The sequence below is a fragment of the Pristiophorus japonicus genome, chromosome 10 (genome assembly GCF_044704955.1).
Source record: "Pristiophorus japonicus isolate sPriJap1 chromosome 10, sPriJap1.hap1, whole genome shotgun sequence".
In the NCBI taxonomy this organism is placed as follows: Eukaryota; Metazoa; Chordata; class Chondrichthyes; family Pristiophoridae; genus Pristiophorus; species Pristiophorus japonicus.
This window is the reverse complement of record NC_091986.1, coordinates 87791089-87811902: the sequence shown is the minus strand read 5'-3', so window position 1 is coordinate 87811902 and position 20814 is coordinate 87791089. Positions and strand designations below refer to the sequence as shown.

Sequence of the window (20814 nt, the reverse complement as noted above, 5' to 3'; positions counted from 1 at the left end):
ATTTGAGATAATTTGCAGGGTCAACTCGTACCTTATTTATAAGATATAATATACTTTATTTACTTTATTTACGTGGCTCCTCCAGCTGGACACCATTTCCTGCCCCAGGGGAGTTGTGGCTAACCTAGAGAGCTTCTTCCTCTCAGTTCTTGAGCAAGAAGACTTTTATTAGAAGTGGTTTTCACTTCAGGCAGTTTTTTTTCTGTCCTTTGTTCCCTCTGATCATTCAGAACTTTGGGGTTGTGGTTGTGTATATTGTGAACTGCAGGAGAAGTTTCTCTGACCAACAGAGCCATGTGATATTGTTGAAGCCTGGGGAAAAGGTCATGCATGTTCTTTGAAATGTCACTATCCTCTGTCTTCAGTGCTAAATCTGGAGCATTGAGTCATCGGGAAGGAGGGAAGCATTTAAAAAAATATTGGGCTCAATTTCCCCCAGTGATTTGCACCGTTTTTTTGGTGCGCGCCACTTTTTTTGGCACAAGTTAAAAAATTTAATTTTCCCCAAGGAATGTGCACCAGCGTAACTCAGTTATGATTTTTTTAGGTTCGTTTTTTTTTGCATCATGTCTGCGCCAGTTTCTGTCAATTATGTAAGTTTGCCCCCAAAAAATGTCTCCGAGGTCAATGTATCTACCCACTCCTGAAAAACCTTCTGGCGAGTTAAGAAAAAGCAGCGCACATTGAAAAATTGACGCAGAAAGACGCCATCGTTTTTCAGTGACGTTTTGGAGGGAGTCAAGAACACTTAAATATGCATAATAAAGATTTTTTTTTACCTTATAACGCCGTAAATGGAAGTTTGATGGAATTCTGTAAGTTTTCATTTATTTTCAACTGACACGCCACAACTGAACATCTGCAAACAGGGCTCAATGGTCGGAGCGTCGGCCAGCAGAATCGGTCCCGCGCCCGGATAGGTGCTCGGGACTCGGCTGCAAAAGAAGCCCGGGGCTGGGAGGCGGGGCTGTGGAAGGCATCAGAAGCCTGCACTACGCACCAAATGTACCGTGGGGTTGGAGGTTGAGGTGGGGGGTCCATACAGACCTTGTCCTACCTGCCTGCCATTTTGAGCTTCTTGCAAAGGTAAAATTTAATCATGGGGGCAATACTGACAATGCCATACCTTGTACAAGCCTTTCGCATGATGATGCTGCAGAGGAGACAATTGATTCAATGTCATCGCATGAGGAACCTTAGAGCCCATAGGGTGATGGGCAGGAGGCCTTATACATGTTTGGTATATCGAGGTGTTCGTACCTGCACCTGAGTGATGCAGACTGTGCCAGAAGGCTGCGTTTCCGCAAAGAAGTTGTAACTGAGATCTGTGAGTTCGTAAAAGCAGACTTGCAATCTAGTAGCATCAGGAGGGCTGCTTTGTCAGTTGAAGTGAGAGATACAGCTGCACTTCCATTTTATGCATCTGGATCGTTCCAAGCTACAACTGAGGATGTGTGCGCCATTTCCCAACATGCAACACATCTCTGCATTCGGCAGGTGACTGCTGCACTATATGCTCAGAAGAATGATTACATAAAGTTCCCCATGACCGCCCAGGCAATGCGTGACAGGGCTGTGGGCTTCTCCAGGATTGCTGGCTTCCCAAAGGTACAGGGCTGCATTAATTGTACCCACATCGCCTTGCGAGCACCTTTGAAGGATTCCGAGATGTACAGGAATAGAAAAGGCTTCCACTCCATTAATGTGCAGCTTGTGTGTCACGACATGCATCGTATCACGTTAGTTGACGCAAGATACCCTGGGAGCACCCATGATGCGTTCATTATTGGCGAGAGTGTTATATTTGCCATGTTTCAGCAGCAGCCAGAAGGGCAGAGCTGGCTACTGGGAGACGAAGGGTACAGCCTCGCCACCTGGCTCATGACGCCCCTACGCATAACCCGGACGGAAGCTGACCGGGAATACAACATGTCGCACATTGTGACGCGCAGCATAATAGAGAGGACAATTGGCATCTTGAAACAGCGTTTCTGATGCCTAAACCATTCTGGAGGCTGATTGCAATAATCCCCTGAGATAGTCAGTTCACTGTTGTGTGCTGCATGCTGCACAACTTAGCCATCATGAGGCAGCAGCAGCTGGTAGTAGAAGACCCACCTTAGGTGAGAGTGGCTGATGATGATAAGGAAGATGCAGATGACTAGGATGAGGAAACCATGCAACTACCGGAGCACGACGGCGAAGGAGGGCGGGCCGTCGTGTCTCTTTAATGATTGTTCGAGCCTTTCGCCAGCATGTCATCTGTGAACACTTTGCTGCCTGAAGGGTCAGCGGCAACTATACCACATGGACCATGTTTACTGTTTGGACCTGTTCCGCAATGTCGTGTTGTGTTAATGGAACAAATGATGGAAATTATTCTTGTTTACTTCAAAAAGTTGTGTTGTTAATGGAACAAATAATGTAAATGATTCAGTTATAATTTAAAATATATTTTCAAAAGTTCAACAAACATTTGTTTGTACTTAACTTAACTTTAATAAACATATTCTTGTATTAAACTTTAAAGTTTTCATGTAAGATCACTTAAAAATTTTAAGATCATTACTAACTTTTAAACTTGTAATTTATATAACTTAAAAAAAACTTTTAATTTGAGAACAGTTACAATAGTAACAATAACTAATAATAACAACAACAGCAGCAAAGAAAGGTTGCAGCCTTCTCTCCACCACCTTATTCTAAGACTGCCCGCTGCGCTTGCTCTTGGTGACTCCACCACCCCTGCCCGCAGGTGGAGGCGTGGCATTTCTCGGGTTGGTACCAAGCTTATTCTTTTGAAAATTTCTGGTAATGCGCACTTCTTGATGTCGGGCGGGGGGCGGGGGGGGGGCGGTGCAGCCGGTAATGTGGAAGGCCTGGCTTGGGCCTCTTCAGAGGCTGGTCTGGGGATTGGAGTGGGAGTGGCAGTTGATTCTGTCAATGGGCACGGGGTCGGGGCGTGTTCCATTATTGCAGCACCTATCTCCAACATTCCCTCCCCCATGTGCCCTGCCAGTGTCTCAACTACCTGCAACATTCCCTCCCTCATGTTCACTGCCAGCGCATCAGCTACCTGCGACATTCCCTCCCTCACGTGCACCGACATTGTTTCTACTGATTGAGATATTCCCTCCCTCATGTTCCCGGACAGCGTTCCCATTTCTCGTGAGTGTTGTTATTTTTCCTGACAGTCCCAATACCTCATCACCCACCCCACTGATGGTGTCCAGGAGTGATCGGGTAAAGTCAATGCTCTATGCACTCATTGCCATCATCTTTTAGATCCTACACATCAGAAGAGAGTTGTCGAGCTCTCCTTCCCCTCCTCACCCTGGGTGTGGCTCGCAACATCCCAGTGGGACCCGCAGCCTCAGACGGTGGGGCCCTGGGTGTGCCTCGCTGCTTCCACTGTAATCCCCAGCCTCTGATGATGGGGCCCTGGAGTGCCTCGCTGCACCCCTCTGGAATCCCCAGCCTTGGACGGTGGAAAAGCATGGAATGTCCCACCAACACTCAAACCACTACTCAGGGAAGGGGCTAGCACCTCCATGTGCGGCACCTGCACCTCCTCCAAAGTGAGTACAACAGTGGAGATTCATCCATCCCCTCCCCCTCACATGCTTGGTCTGGAAGGTGGGATTGGAAGATGTTGTTCTCGTCTGAAACTTCTGAATCGTCAGGGTTGGCCTCAAGTTCTGCAAAATATAACAGAACAGACAAATGGTTCGCAGCAGAGGAGGGGGCAGGGTGGCATGAGTAGCCACACACAGCACAGGCAGCAGGCTGATTTGAAGGATCACGATGAATGATAGCACCTTGCATTAACTGAAGCATAGCTGAGGGAGACATCCCCATGAACCGAAGCATGGCTAGCCCGCGCAGTACTTAACATTTAGCAAAGCCAGACTCTGGAATTTGCAGGACTTACCCTCTCCCTCGAGTGTGGGCCCAGCTTGTGCAGTGGTGGTTGCTTTTCTCCAGGCAGGACCCATCAAACCAGTGACCCTCTCTTCCAAGGGTGCAGATTTGCCGGGTCTCCTCCTGTTCGAGTTCTTTCTCGTTTGTTGTGTGCCACTTTCCTCTGCAAAGTTGAAAATATAATTTTTAGAGAGGGTCTCTTTCTGCTGGGTTGGACATATACAGATGGTCACATTTATAATTGCAATTCCATTGAAAAGTGAAGATATTACTTACACGAACTACTTGACCAAGACCCTGCCACTTTTTGCACTGGCCTCCAGACCTCAGGGTGGTCACCATTGCACAGTCATTTTGTGCAAGTTGGTTCCAGCATTTCTTCATTTCTTTGGGTGGATCTTTTATTTGACCTCTGCTGGTGTCCAGCACGTGTGCCATCTTCCCTCAAATCACAGTAACTAGTGCCTCCAATTCATCCGGTAAAAAATTCTTGGTCCTTGCGCGCGTTGCATCTTGTATTGCAGCTCCGATTTTCCCGATGATAATTAAAGTTCTCACACAGAACTGGCTCTTTAAAAAATGACCGAATGCAGACCAGGAGCTGTACTGTGCATGCATGCCCAGAGGAATCACATCAAAAACGTCTTTTTTTCACGCATGTGCAGTAGGGGCGGCATCGTTTTCTCGGCGCAGACATTCGGCTCCCAACTCGCCCCCGAGGCTACAGGACAAACAGCGCGGTGCCAATTTTTAAAAAATTGAGCGGGGAATCTTGGCATATTTATTTTTGGAGCAGTTGTGGCCTAGTAAAACGGGCTCAACTCTGGCAATATGCCAAAAAATGGCTTTGGGCAAAATTGAGCCCATTGTTTCCACAATTTGCTTTGAGTACAGATGTCACCAACAAAAGAACACAACGGTGACATCCTTTTTGGCTAGTGTCAGTTTAAATTCTGGTATCGAATGGATTAACTTCATAGCTGTCTCCTAATTCTAGTTTGCAGGATCCTTGCACTGAATTATCATATATTATATTTTTACTGTAAAGCTGTAATTGCTGGCATTTCATGAATAATTTTATTTAAGAACAGAAATGCACATGAGAACCGACTTAATGTGCCTTGGATCCAAGGTATTTACTTGACAGCATTCTCAGGCAGTTATAAAGATTATGGTGCTGAAATTGCCCCTCTCAGAAAGGCCTGTTAGTGTCTCCGGGAGGTGTGAACGGGGCAGTAAAGGGTTTTCACTTGGGCGCGGCGGCCTGAGCTCCCCCGGAATTGCCCACGGGGCTCTGTGGGAATGTGAGGTCGGCGTGGGGCGATGCCTCCAGCAGCTTCTCGGAGCTTTGGTAGTTGGGGCACCCGGGCCGCCCTTAACGGGGAGGTGGTAGTGCCGTGGCCGCCATCTTTTTTCTGTCAGGCGACTTTTTAGTTGGCCCGATAATGGCGGCCGCTAATGCTAGGGCCACATCTAACTCCCTTTTGAATATATTTAGTGAATTGGCCTCAACAACTTACTGTGGTAGAGAATTCCACAGGTTCACCACTCTCTGGGAGAAGAAGTTTCTCCTCATCTCGGCCCTAAATTGCTTACCCCTTATCCTTAAACTGTGACCCCTGGTACTGGACTTCCCCAACATCGGGAACATTCTTCCTGCATCTAACCTGTCCAATCCCGTCAGAATTATATCTGTTTCTATGAGATCCCCTCTTATTCTTCTAAATTCCGGAGAATATAAGCCTCGTCGATCCAGTCTTTCTTCATATGTCAGTCCTGCCATCCTGGGAATCAGTCTGGTGAACCTTCGCTACACTCCCTCAATAGGAAGAATGTCCTTCCTCAGATTAGGAGACCAAAACTGTGTACACTATTCAAGGTGTGGCCTCACCAAGGCCCTGTACAACTGCAGTAAGACCTCCCTGCTCCTATACTCAAATCCTCTCGCTATGAAGGCCAACATGCTATTTGCCTTCTTCACCGCCTGTTGTAAATGCATGCCAACTTTCAATGACTGATGTACCATGACACCCAGGTCTCATTGCACCTTCCCTTTTCCTAATCTGTCACCATTCAAATAATATTCTGCCTTTCTGTTTTTGCCACCAAAGTGGATTTATCTACATTATACTGCATCTGCCATGCATTTGCCCACTCACCTAACCTGTCCAAGTCACCCTGCAGCCTCTTAGCATCCTCCTCACAACTCACATTGCCATCCAGCTTAGTGTCATCTGCAAACTTGGAGATATTACCTTCAATTCCTTTGTCTAAATCATTAATATATATTTTAAATAGCTGGGGACCCAGCACTGAAACTTGCGGTACCTCACTAATCACTGCCTGCCATTCTGAAAAGGACCCGTTTATTCCTACTCTTTGCTTCCTGTCTGCCAACCAGTTCTCTATCCATGTCAATACATTACCCCCAATACCATGGGCTTTAATTTTGCACACTAATCTCTTATGTGGGACCTTGTCAAAAGCCTTTTGAAAGTCCAAATACATCACATTCACCGGTTCTCCTTTGTCCACTCTGTTAGTTACATCCTCAAAAAATTCTAGAAGATTTGTCAAGCATGATTTCCCTTTCATAAATCCTTGCTGACTTGGACCAATCTTGTCACTGCTTTCCAAATGCGCTGCTATTACATCTTTAATAATTGATTCCAACGTTTTCCCCACTACCGATGTCAGGCTAAACGGTCTATAATTCGCTGTTTTCTCTCTCCTTTTTTAAAAAGTGGTGTTACATTAGCTACCCTCCAATCCATAGGAACTGATCCAGAGTCTATAAAATGTTGGAAAATGACCACCAATGCATCCACTATTTCTAGAGCCACTTCCTTAAGTACTCTGGGATGCAGACAATCAGGCCCCAGGGATTTATCGGTCTTCAATCCCATCAATTTCCCTAACACAATTTCCTGACTAATAAGGATTTCCTTCAATTCCTCCTTCTCGCTAGACCCTCGGTCCCCTAGTAGTTCCGGAAGGTTATTTGTGTCTTCCTTCGTGAAGACAGAACTAAAGTATTTGTTCAATTGGTCTGCCATTTCTTTGTTCCCCATTATAAATTCACCTGATTCTGATTGCAAGGGACATACATTTGTCTTCACTAATCTTTTTCTCTTCACATATCTATAGAAGCGTTTGCAGTCAGTTTTTATGTTCCCTGTAAGCTTACTCTCATACTCTATTTTCCCCTTCCTACTTAAACCCTTTCGTCCTCCTCTGCTAAATTCTAAATTTCTCCCAGTCCTCAGGTTTGCTGCTTTTTCTGGCCAATTTATATGCCTCTTGGATTTAACATTATCTCTAATTTCCCTTATTCGCCACGGTTGAGCCACCTTTCCCATTTTATTTTTACGACAGACAAGGATGTACAATTATTGAAGTTCATCCATGTGATCTTTAAATGTCTGCCATTGCCTATCCACCATCAACCCTTTAAGTATCATTCGCCAGTCTATCCTAGCCATTTCACGTCTCATACCATCGAAGTTACCTTTCTTTAAGTTCAGTACCCTAGTCTCTGAATTAACTGTGTCACTCTCCACCTTAATGAAGGGGAGGGGAGGGACATTGTGATGTGTCACACTGAGCTGACGTCATCAAGCGCTGCGCGAATGCCCCGTTACCGCAACCAATAATTTCAAAGAGGTGAATTCCGGGCCGATGACGGCGCTTCCCACGCCGGCGCTAAAATATCAGATAATTCGAATTGACCGTCCCAAACCCAACGCGGGGCATTTTCGGCCCCTTCCTGACTCGTCATCAAGTTAAACAATTTAAGATCATAACCACTGCCACTATTTTTTCGGACAGCAGGTGTTGGTAATAATTCTACTGTTACCATTTGCAGCTCCTCTCGATCCATCTTTGTTTCTTTATTTGTGCCATTACCACCCCCTTTTGCCTTGCACCATCATCTCTTTTGTCATTTGATCACTCCTGCCCTCCACCCTATCAAAGACCTTCCCTTTTGTTCTTTCCTCTCCTCCCCCTTCCCCTGTCTCTGTACTTGCTTAAAACCTGTTACATCTGTGACATTTTCCAGTTCTTATGGAAAGTTACCCACCTGAAACGTTAATTCTGTTTTTCTCTGTACAGATGTTCCCTGACCTGATGAGTAATTCCAGCATTTTCTACTTATATTTCAGATTTACAGAAGCTGCTGTATTTTGACTTTATATAAAGATAACGTATTTGTGTTTCATCTTTCATTCATGTGGATTTTAATGCTTCAAAATCAGAAAGTGCTTACAATTTCAATTTACAACTGTGTTCATTTCTAAGTGGCTTTTATGGTCATAGTTTGAAAAGAAATGCAATTGAAGCTAGTATTGGAAGATGGAGGGAGGCTGGGGGAGAAACTTGTACAGTATAAAATATATACAGATGTAATATAACTCTCCTGACTTTTACAATGAAGTTTATCTAAGTCATTAACTTATAACAAAAGCTTGAATTTGAACCTCTTGTCACAATATATATAATAGTGAGAGTTATTTTAGTTTGACCCTCCATATGGTGAAGTTAGCACAAGGCTACAAATTGAAGTATTAGTCCCAAACTTTTCCTGATTTGAAATAATTGGCTTTATTCTATGTATTCCTGTTTTAGCTGTGTCCTCTTTAATTATATTTAATCAATAAAAACCATTCATGCCCTACTAAGCAATATCTCTTTGTAACCCAGAAGGTTTACCACATCACCCTTTTTTGATTGCTTTGCTACTCTGGGTCATAAGCACATATTACTTTTATATCATTTGTTATATTGGCTGACTGGATTGATGTATAGTAGGACTGTGTCTTTTATTACATACACACTAGTTATTGTAAAATAAGTTGTTATTAGCAATCACAAATAGAATTTCAATTGCTTGTCCAATTGTCTTTTTTTTCTTGCATCCATATTTCTCATACTTTAAAAGATAAATTTATTTTACAGCTTGCTAAGATCAATCACCTTTGATTAGATTCATTTGTTCAGTACCAAAATGGGGCAAGAACTTACATTTTTATCTTCTCTCCAATCAGATGAGCAGTGTCAAGAAGCTGCGACCACGGCTGAATGCTATCCTGTTCAAGCTTCAGTTTGAGGAGCAGGTGAATAACATCAGACCTGACATTATGGCTGTCACTACCGCATGTGAGGAGATAAAGAAGAGTAAGGGCTTTGGCAAGCTGCTGGAGCTGGTGCTGCTAATAGGAAACTACATGAATGCTGGGTCTCGAAATGCTCAAACATACGGCTTCAACATCAACTTCCTATGCAAAGTGAGTCCATGTCTCAAATATTCAGTCAGAACCACTGCAGTTTATTATAGAATATTCTCCCCTATACTCCCCAAATAAATCCTGTGAAAAGTAACAGAACATACATAAAAATATAAAATTTGACATTTTTTAAAATCTCCCAACAACAATTCACTAACTTGAGCTTAATGAGACTTCACACTGAGCCAGAGAGGTTGATGGGCAGTCATTAATGGTAATCATGTCATTAAAAGAGTACTTTGCTATTAATTACTAGACTTAACTTTCTACGCCACATTTAATGAACAATTCATGTGCAAATGCACCATTTTCATGAAACATGGTGAGATTAAATGTGAGATGCTGTTTCATGAATGTTGTGTACGTAAATAAACAGACTAACTGAAACAGGATGAAACAGAATGTAACTAAATGTATCCTTTATAGCAACCATCCAAAATGGTGTCCCAAAACCAGCATGTTTACAGCAACTGTGAATAGCTCCCTCAGGGTCCTAATGCCTGTCTAGTGTCCTGTAACAAAGAAATAGAGTATGAACACAACATATTTCCCCCCTTCTGAAAACACAGTCTATGACCAAACAAAGTCCTTGAGATAGCCAGGCCATGTTCTGATACGCTGAGACCAGCATGGAGCTTACGATGTTTGATCAAGGTTTTCGTTTCGGAAACAGAACGGTGCTTCTGTTCCATCCTGCTGGCCTGTTGGTCTGTGAGTTGGGATCAGTCTACGTGCGTTCTGTCGCGTTCCATCATTGAGCTCATAGGTGTGAAGAATAAACTTTCGCCCGATCTGTTTTGGACGCAAAAGTGAAGATGCGAGCTGATGACTATGGTTTGGGTGCTTAACTCTGACCCAATCTCCATTCTTCAGTTGGGGCTTTTGAGAACGTTGTTTTGTGTCATTATACGACTTCGCTTTTTGTTGGCATTCTGAAATCTGCGATGCAAGTGTGGTTGTCTTCACGCTAGGTTTGGCTGGGGTTTTGAGAATGTCCAGTAGCCAGTAAAGATTCTGCCCAATCATGAGCTCAGCGGGTGTCTTCCCCGTTCGTGAGTGCTTTGTCGAACGGTATGTGCGGAGAATGGTTTGAACCGCTTCATCGAATGTTTGGCCTGCTGCGAGGTTGGCTTTCAAACTCTCTTTGATGATGTGGTTTAATCGCTCAAAACCTCCGTTGCTTTGAGGATTGAACTGAGCAGTAAGGCGATGCTCGATAGCATGACGAGTGAGGAAATCCACGAACTGGTCGGTCACAAACTAGTCCATTGTCAGTGATTATGACCTCTGGGAGGCCCCACTTCATGAACATATGCTGCAAATTAGCGACGATCATTGATGAGGTCACTGAACTTGTTGTAGCGATTTCTGTCCATGTGGAATGCAGGTCATGTACTACAACAAAGAAATGCTGGTGCTGTGGAGCTGCTTCAACTGGAGAGAAAATATCCAACTGAAGTTATTGCCATGGTCTTTGTGGCCATGGAATGGGATTCATTGGCGCTGGTCGGATGTTTGTGGCCTTTTCGCTCAGACTGCATACTTCGCAGTGTGAGACAAACTCCTCAATGCGAGTGTCAATCCCAGGCCACCATACTGAATCACGACTCTGCGTCATGAGGACAATGCCAGGGTGTCCATCGTGTGCCAATGAGAGACCGCGCTGTTGAAGCGACTTCGGAATTACTGCTCTATCACCACAAGCTAGGCAGCCATCGTTCCAAACGGAAAATTAATTGCGAAGTCTGTGGAAGGTTTACAGCTCTTCCGGAATTTTCTTAGGCCACTCAGTCTGGAGGAAGTGGCACATGTGCTGGAGCGTAGCATCACGCTGTGATTCAGTTTTGAGTTCCTTGCAGGAGACAAGGTTTCTGATGGACTGAGTGATGATCGACGTGACATATGTGTTCTCACCTGTGAACAAGTCAGCACCAGAGTCCGAAGCAGGTGTCGAGCGGCTGAGCATGTCAGCTACGTGGGTGCGACTACCAGCGATGTACTGTACATCCAAGTTATACTGATGAAGGCGATCTGACCGTTGGCTGATTCGTAGAGGTCTGTGCCCAGATCCAGTTGTAGCGAGTAGCGTAGTTAGTGCTTGGTCAGCTGTACGGAGGCTAAATTTCCTGCCATCGAGGTAGATGTGCGAGCGTTCACATGCGTAGATGCAAGCGAGTGCTTTGCGTTCCCTTGCATCATTGGACGTGTATTTACATTCTGCAGACAAGAGCGTGCGTGAGGTGAAGAGTACTGGGCATTCCAGGCCGTCAATCCATTGCGAGAGCACAGCACCCATGGTGGTACCTGATGAATCCATGGTGATGTACGTAGTGGCATTCGGATCAAAGTGCACGAGGATAGGAGGGGATGTGATTTTTCTCCTTAAGCCTGAGCCTGGGAATCTGTCCATTCCTAAGGGACGTCCTTGCACAGCAACGTAAGAAGTGGTTCGGCAATGTGCGTGTAGTGCGGGAAGAATTTCAGATAGAAGTTGCAAGTGTCGAGGAATGATGAAAGTTCTTTGACAGTGGTAGCCTCCTGCATTCGCTGGATCGCGTCAATGTTTGTGCTGTGACTCTGTAGCCCTGAAAGTTTATTTCTCCAGTAGCGAATGAATTGGCATTAAGTGTAATGTTATGTGTAGCACTTCTAGCCATAACTGCGTGAAGTCGCTGGTCATGTTCTTCCATTGTCCGTCCATGTATGGCGATATCGTCAAGCAGATTGAGGGCTCCCTCTATGCCTGCTATCATAGTAGTGACAATCTTCTGAAATGCACTTGGTGCAGAAGATAGTCCATAGGGCATGCGTTGATACTGATACAGACTATCGTGCGTCGTGAATGCCATGAGCGGTTTGCTGTCCTCCGCTCGGGGTATTTGCAGGTAACTGCAGCGCAATGTCGAGTTTCGTAAAGACTATTGAGCCGTGAAATTCTGAAGACAGTTCGTCAATGGTAGGAAGAGGGTACTTGTCAGGGATGATGGCATTGTTGACCTCTTTTATGTCGATGCATAGGCGGATCTCCCCATTTTTATGCCAAGTAATGACTAAGTTCGAGATCCAGGTTGAGGAGTCGATGCTCTCAATGATTCCCTGAGATTCGAGTCACATTAATTTTGCCGATACTTGATCGCAAACCACGAATGGGAGACGACAAAGTTGCTGAGTAACTAGTTTGATGGAAGGATCAACACAGGACGATGGCAGAATTTTGTTGTCACTCCAGATCTTGTGAAGATTGACGGATACTGCTTGTCAAAGTTCACTGTGTACACAGGTGTGCCGGTTGGGTTGTAAACTTTGAACCCAAGCTTGTCAAAAAGGTCAACACCCATGAGGCTTCGTCCCTTCGCGACATGAAAGGAAAAGTTCTCCAATGTTATGTCCTTGCAGTATATCCGGACAGATATGACCCCAAGTAGCTCAATTTTGGAGTCAGAGTACGCATGTAGAGTGGAAGTTGCGGGCTGCAGTTGACGGTGCGTGAAGTGGGTTTTGTACACAGCCTCGCTCAATATGGAGACTATGGCTCGAAGATCACTGAGGAGGCAGCAGGGCATGCCATCAATGTTTACCTCACAGTCCTTGAATTTGCCTGAACTGATGTGCGAAATGTCACTAACAGTGTAAGTCATACTGGGTTCATCACTATCGGGGTTGTCGACATGTCGAGTATGCTGCAAAGAGTGACAGACACTAGCAAAATGGTTCATTTTACCATATGCAGAGCATTTCTTCCCGCGTGCAGGACAGTTAGGACTCTTTCCTGAATGTGATTTGTCCCCACAGTTAAAGCAGTAGAAGTTTAGCCTGCGATCGGTAGTGGGTGGCTTATTACTAGCCCTGGGTCTCTGTTGTGATTTCCGCTTTGGACAAACGCCTTGCACATGGGCTATAGCTGCAGTCTGCTGCACAGGGGGAGCAGGGGATCTGATCGCTTTTGAATCAGAAAGCGTTGATTCGATTTGGATGGCCAAATTAGTTGCTTTGTCCAATGTCAATTTGTCAACCTCCATTAGCAAGTGTTCCGAATGTGGGGGATCGTTGATTTCTCAATAATTTGATCCCTGATCATTTCCTCTGTGAGTGCTCCAAAGTTTCACGTAGTGGCCAGTTCAGTTAATGAAATTATATACTGTTTGATTGGTTCACTGGTCCTTTGCCCCCTTTGACGAAATTTGTATCTCTCCATCATCATACTTTTCTTTGGCCCAAAATATTTCTCCAGGACACTTACCGGTTTGTTGTAGGACTTCGTGTCTTCGATTTGGCCAAAGATACATTGGCCTTCAGTGCTGAGGCAGTGGATAAGTATTGCACGGCGGCGAGCTGATGTTACGTTGTCGCCGTCTAACCCACTCACCGTGATGTACGTAGAAATGCTTTTTATCCATTTCGGCCACGAGAATGGAGGGTCCCCAGTTTTGGAGAGGAAAGGGGAGGAGGGGGTAGGGAGTGTAATGGTTGGAGTTTTTTCGTTTGGAGTCTTTTGTCCTTCTAGGGATTCCGTACTTGTCATGATGCTTTCCCGCCACTGGGTGGCATTTTCTGTTTGGACAGAGAAAAAGAAAGAACACAAGCAGGGAAAACAGCATCCATTTTAGCTCAGACTGTCTGTAACTTTTAGTGATTAGAAACAAACCTTCTGTTGTATCAAACCTTCCCAGAAGTAGTTATTTTTCACACCACATTATTAAAGGATTTGGATTCTGAAGCTGTGATTTGGATTCTTTGGCCGTATTTCTGGAAAATCTGGGCTGTGCTCATGTTACGCTACGCTCTGACAGAAACCGGTACAGGGAGGTTAATTTGATTCATCCTCGTCGCCAAATTATGCTGTGTACGTAAATAAACAGACTAACTGAAACAGGAGTAATGTAACTAACTGTGTTCTTTATAGCAACTCTTGAATATGGTGTCCCAAAACCAGCATGTTTACAACAACTGTGAATAGCTCCCTCAGTGTTCTAATGCCTGTCTAGTGTCTTGTAACAAACAAATAAGTATGAACACAACAGTGAAGCTAACAGCTTGTGGCGATTCACAATTCATGAGGTATCTTTTTCTTGCCACAAGTTGCTGGCCGATTTTCACGTTAATATCGTTTTTTTCCAGCAAATACCAGCCCACAATGTTTTTCATAATGACTTGCACATTTCTTGGATTGTTATTCATTTTACTTCAATTATGACATGTAGAGTAGATCAACAAGGTGATCAGAAGCTCTGTTTGAAACTTTACAATTTTAAGGTTGATAACGCAACTAAAGTGGGTTCTGATGTGTCACAATTGTTGATTTTTTAAAGCATTCTGTAGCCACTTCATGTGAAGTTGTATTTCCAATAAATGAAAAAAATTTAAGATTTTAAAATTAAAAGATTGAAGTGGAGAAAATCTAAATGAAAAGACCAGTATCCGGGACCCAAACAATATTCAGGTTGAGATCTCATTTAAATGCTGCTGCGTGTCTGTAGGCACCACGCTTAGCTCGCTGGTTCTGGGAGAGCGGGAAATTGACCAACTCCAATATTGAACCAGACAGCAGGTCGGGTCTGGGTGAATGATCTTATCTGGGAGGGGGATAAGCATGGGCCACCAGTTGACACTTTTTTTTGTGAAGCCACTCCTGCTCTTCCCACAAAATTGTTCCGCAAAAATATTTCTGGGCTTTTTCCTGAGCGGTCTTTTTGAGGACTCCTGATGAGGCTGCTCAGCACCTGGTATAAATTGGCACTCACTCCATCTATTTGTACCTGAAACTTACAATCGGGATCCTACAACCAACGTAGGACCCCGATATTTAAACTGCCTTATACCCAAAACAAGACGCATGCTACTCGCCCATGTACAACCCTGCCTGTGAATTACATTTGGAAGGCCTTGGGTAGTAATACTTCAGCAGAGATGCCCACTGCCACCAGGGATTTTCAACTTCTTGCTGCCATTTTTCAGGTAGGAAATGGGTGTCTGGCTTTTGAAAATCATCCCCAGTAAGACATTCCAGACAAACAGATTTTTCTATTGGGCTATGCCACAATTTAGGCATTTACCCAACATTTGCTCTCATGTTCCCAAATCAGATCAAGTTCCTTATGAACTGAAATCAGCATTTCTGTTCCCTACTATGTCTCGGTTAGCACGCCCAGGTTTAATTATGATTCCCTGATTGCAGCAAACCATTTACTGGGCAGTACATGAGATGTCTATAACACTTTTGGAAGTGAAAAACAACACCAGACCCAATGAGTACAAGCTACAGCTAGTTGGTCAAATTGATTTTTAGGTGGAATACTATACAGAAACAAAAAGCCACACTGAAATATTTCTTGCCAGACTCGGTCGTACACTTTATAATAGATTATTCTAATGGCTTAGTAACCATGTTGATTTTTGGATTCTTTTACCTCAATCTGGTTCAGCAAAATTACTGAAACGAATACCGTTTGTGCTTTAAACAAAGCAAGCTTTTATTTAAAAAGCAAATCCCGATCAGGGACCTTATCAGACAGAAGGAATGCAACTCTGATAGAACGCACCCACGGACAAAGTGACGTTACATTGTAAAGGGACAACGGTTATACATTTTCGGCAAAAGATAACAAGATAGGGCTAGAGTGACATCCTAGTCCAGCCTATCCCTTTTGATCCCTCTTTCCCTTTGTCCACTCATAAGCTGACCTAAGTATGGTCTGATTTTAAACAAAGACCTTCTGTTAATGTTTCAGATCAATAACATGATTTAATAAGACCTTGAGGTTTTTCTGCAAGCTGTGGGTTTTGTTTCAATATGTGTTAGTGTTGTAATATTTCGCAGTCTCGAGTCTGAGATGTCATGGCTATTCCTCCATTAATTCTTTGTTAGCTAATACTGTCCCTATACAATTCCTATGTTCTCAACTTCAATGTCTCTATACATTTTTAAACATTCACAACCAGAGAGACCAGGGATGTCTCTGAATGCTGTCTGTCAAGTTGTACATATGATTACATGATTCCTGTTCCTTAACCATCTAAGGGTCAAAGTGATTTTCTTAAGCAACTATCTGCTTTCTCAAACTGAGTATTCTATTTTACAACTTAGTGACAGTCTTCCAATCAAAATCAGCTGTTCCAAATTAATATTTAAGCTTTGACATGAGTGAGTCAGGTAAAGATACCTAAAACTTGTCGGATATGGGTAATGCAATGTCTGTACAATCACCTAGAATGCAATATTTATGTAGTTTGTAGAAAATATTGTAGAAAGTGTGTTCTATTCCAGATTCCTAAAAGGCCAGGGTTCCATTCTGAAGCCTTTTAATTACATTTAATTAAAAGAGCAGTGTTTTGTAACATAATCATACTTGTATTTATCATTATAGAAATATCCTAAAGCATCACACAATGAATGACTTTGATGTGGTCATTCTGAGGCAGCAGTATACTACAAATAGCAATGAGATGAATAATCATAATGGTATTTTGGTTGTGTACGTTTAGGGGGATTGTTGGTCAGGTCCTCAACAGAATTTACTACTTCAAAGAGTCCTTTAGAAGGTCCAATGCAGGCAACCAGAATCAAGGATTAATGTCACATCTGAAGGATGGCCCCTTTGACAATGCAACACCTCCTAATTACTACACCAGAGTGCGAGAGTGGATTGTGAGCTCAAACCCCTCGTATGGGGCCTAAACTCTCAACTTTTAATTTGACTTGGTTGCATTCACAATTATTCTCTCTTCTGAGTCAGAATTTTGTGGGTTCATCTGGCTTTTCTGATGGTTCAGGTCGACATTCAAAGATTGCGAGGCACTACTGAAAATGGATTTCTCCCAGGATCCTGGCCAACATGCCTCTCCCAGCCAAACTTCATCAGAAATCTAATTTGGTCATTCATTCATTGCTGTTTGTGGGACTTTGCTATATACAAAATGACTGCTGCATCTACTAAAATAGAACAGTCACTACAGTTTAAAATTATTTGTGTTTCTCTTAGATGTTTCTGAGAAATGTGTTTGGGTGTTACATTATTGTGAATCTTTCCATGTTCTTTTTTCCCTGATTCAGAGCAACAATTACGACCATCTGAGCTAAACTGGAATAGCTATTGAAAGTTGGCCTACTGGTACAGAAGGCAGTGAAGAAGGCAAATGGCATGTTGGCCTTCATTGTGAGAGGATTTGAGTATAGGAGCAGGGAGGTCTTACTGCAGTTGTACAGGGCTGTGGTGAGGCCACACCTTGAATATTGTGTACAGTTTTGGTCTCCTAATCTGAGGAAGGACATTCTTGCAATTGAGGGAGTGCAGCGAAGGTTCACCAGACTGATTCCTGAGATGGCAGCACTGACATATGAAGAAAGACTGGATCGACGAGGCTTATATTCTCCGGAATTTAGAAGAATAAGAGGGGATCTCATAGAAACAGATATAATTCTGACGGGATTGGACAGGATAGATGCAGGAAGAATGTTCCCGATATTGGGGAAGTCCAGAACCAGGGGTCACAGTCTAAGGATAAGGGGTAAGCCATTTAGGACCGAGATGAGGAGAAACTTCTTCACTCAGAGAATTGTGAACCTGTGGAATTCTCTACCACAGAAAGTTGTTGAGGCCAGTTCGTTAGATATATTCAAAAAGGAGTTAGATGTGTCCCTTACGGCTAAAGTGATCAAGGGGTATGGAGAGAAAGCAGGAAGGGGGTACTGAAGTTGCATGATCAGCCATGATCATGTTGAATGGTGGTGCAGGCTTGAAGGGCCGAATGGCCTACTCCTGCACCTATTTTCTATGTTTCTCTACATGACATCACTCTCCCCCCAAGTCTTTAGTGCAAATCGCCTCTGCATTGACTGTGCTCTGGGCTTAGCTCTATCTGGTTGACCCTTGGCGGGTCGTTTCAATCTTGGGTGAGTGGTTGGTGTTTCGTTGGCAGTAGAGTGCTGGTGGTTGTTGTTTGTGTGTCCTTGACCACTCCATTCCCCCCCCCCCCCCCACATATAGATTATGCCGGAGGCTCATTGCATTCATGTACTTTCAAGTCCAGAAAAACAAGTTTGCATTACATGTTAGACTGGTGAGATACATTATCGATGCGTTCTAGGGGATCGGTAACTGGTGTGTAAGGACAAGCTAGTTCCTGGCAGCCTGATGGCGGTGCGGTGCCCAGTGCTAGCAATGGAAACCCGGTTGGCTCAAGTTGCCTGCTCTTGGGGCTGTTGCCGTTGCTCCTAGCGTCAGGCAGGTTCACAGATGCCTATGATCTCTCTGTCCTTTCTTTGCGCCCTGGGTTGCTGCTGCTCCCTGAGGAGCTGTCATCTAGCATTGCACAGGGAACTGCTGCCGCTAGCCTGGGCGTTGTTTGGTTTGGGATCCTGGCTGGTCCTGGTCCCCTTTGGGAGGACTGTTGCAGATGACCCTTCGTTCCTGGGTATGGCCTTGGTGGCGATGAGGTCTGGGGGCTGCGCCTTAGCACAGTTTGCTCTTTCAGGCTCGTGGCGGTTGGTGCCATCGGGTGCCTGAGAGGCAGAGCCGATCAGGGGCAGGGTATCGATACCGGTACCATTGCCCTCCTGAGATCGCTTGCTCTGCAGCTTGTGTGTATTGGCTGCTTGTGGCCACACTCCATGGTGCATGACTCTGGTCCCAGGGACGCAGGCTACAGCGTTGGGTAGCTCGCTGGACCCGTGTGCTCCCGATGGGTGTTTGCCCACTGCATTGTCTGTGTGCAGTTGAAATCCTATATCGCACACGTTTTGTTACTTATTGTGAATACCTTGTAGCTCCGATCGCGATCACGCGGCTTTTCCTTGCTGTTTGTATGTACACAACTCTGATCATCAGTTACACATTTTATCTCTAACTTACAGTTGCTATTACATTGCTTGAGCGCGTGGAACTGTCCTTTTAAGTGTGGTGGGTTGCAGACCTTCTTTCAGAGAGCCTTGCTTTCTTTACCCCAATCCTCTTCTCCGTTTGGTGCCATGTGTTGCTCCATCAGCGCTGCACCTCGTGGTCTGGCCTCCATCTTTTTGTTCAGCGCATCACCTCTTGGTTCGGGCGCCATCTTTCCTCCATCCACGATGTCGACTGCGGTGATCCTCTTCTCCCCGGGTTCTGCCTCCGAAGCTGGGAAGTCGCCTCTGAATCTGATTTTCTTTCTCCATAGTCCTGCCACAGGAGCCTGGAAGGTGTGCTCGGGTCGTCCAGGCTAAATCATCTCCACGCAGTAGTGCTGGGCGGTCTGTGCCTCGGGTGCTGTGCTGGTCTGCTCTCTGGTACCGGATCCAACCTCAGGTGAGGGCTTGCTTTGCCTCTGAGTGCGGGAGGACGTCGATTGCTGGAGGGGTGAAGTCTTCCCACTACCAATGGATCTTCTTCATCCACCTTCTTCCGAGTAAAGTTAGTCCATCACCTGCAACAATCCACAGAGGTAACCTCTGCACCACGCCATCATGGAGTATCTTTACATTCGCACTACCAACAACTGGGATAAGTTCACCGGTGTAGGTGCGCAGCTTTGCCTGAACTCGGACCAACTTGGGTCGTTCAGCTTGATTGTCCCATAGCCTCTCAAAGGCTTCTTGATTCATTACAGACTGGCTCGGCCTATGTCCACTTCCATGAAGACTGGAACGCCATCTATCTCGACTTCCATCCTCAACGGGGAACATTCTGTGTCCAGTAACATTCTATATACCTCATCATGGGGCTGGGCTGCCTCTCTGCCTATCATTTCATAATCCGCGCTGGATTCATGTCCATCTGTGGACTCTTCATCGACACAGTGAGTAATATTTCTCTGACACATTCGCTGCAGGTGGCCCTTTGTGCTGCAGCCTTTGCATACATAGGGCCCAACATTGCACAAGCCGTTTCTTCGGCGCACTGACTTGAAGCGCGCCGACTTTGCGCGCTGGAAAGGGCGCAGAGAAAAAGGGCCCCATCCTGTCCGTTCTTCGGAATCCCCAACTGGCGTGGCGTGCAGTTTATAGCGGGGGGCAGAGCAACAGGCCAGCGCAGAAAGCATTGCTGGCACCATGCTAAGTGACGGTTGCGTGCATGCTCCTGTCCTCCCAGCGCGCCCTGTGGGCTGTGAGCAGGACCCGATGCTCTCAGTCCCTATCCCCGGCCGAGTGGCCTCCCGCACCAGCCGGCCCGCTGAGTTCCCGGGTGAGGTAGGTCTTTGGTTCTATTTTTATTTAGTGAATGTGCTTGAAACTTTTGATTGGGGGGGTGGGGTGGGGCAGGGGAAGATGAAAGATTTGGGGGGTGGGGGGAGGAGGAGAGTTTTGGAAGGGGGGGGAGGAGAGAAAGTGTGCATTGTGGGGGGGTGGTGGGAGAGAAAGAATGTATGGGGCGGGGGGGGAGTGGTGCGGGGTGGAGAGAAAGTGTTTTGTATACCAGCATCTCTCTCTCTCTCTCTCTCTCTCTCTCTCTCTCTCTCTCTCTCTCTCTCTCTGGCTACCCCCCCCCTGCCCCCATGACATCGCAGCTAGCCAGCTCGCATTTCTCCGGTAGGATTTACTTCATTTTTATTAGTATTTTAATTGTTTGAGCTTTTCCTTGCGATGTTTGGTGCTTGGTTGTTGAGGTCCTCTCCAGTTCCCTTCCCTCCCCTATCCCTG

The 20814-nt window shown here is 45.1% G+C and overlaps 1 protein-coding gene across 1 annotated transcript in view; it reads left to right on the top strand.

Moving 5' to 3' along the window:
- LOC139275018 (protein diaphanous homolog 3-like) overlaps positions 1 to 20814 on the top strand; it is a 1005387-nt gene that overhangs the window by 665802 nt on the left and 318771 nt on the right. Inside the window, 1 exon segment of the mRNA XM_070891880.1 lies at positions 8967 to 9206. Within this exon segment, the coding sequence (XP_070747981.1) occupies positions 8967 to 9206 (240 nt within the window).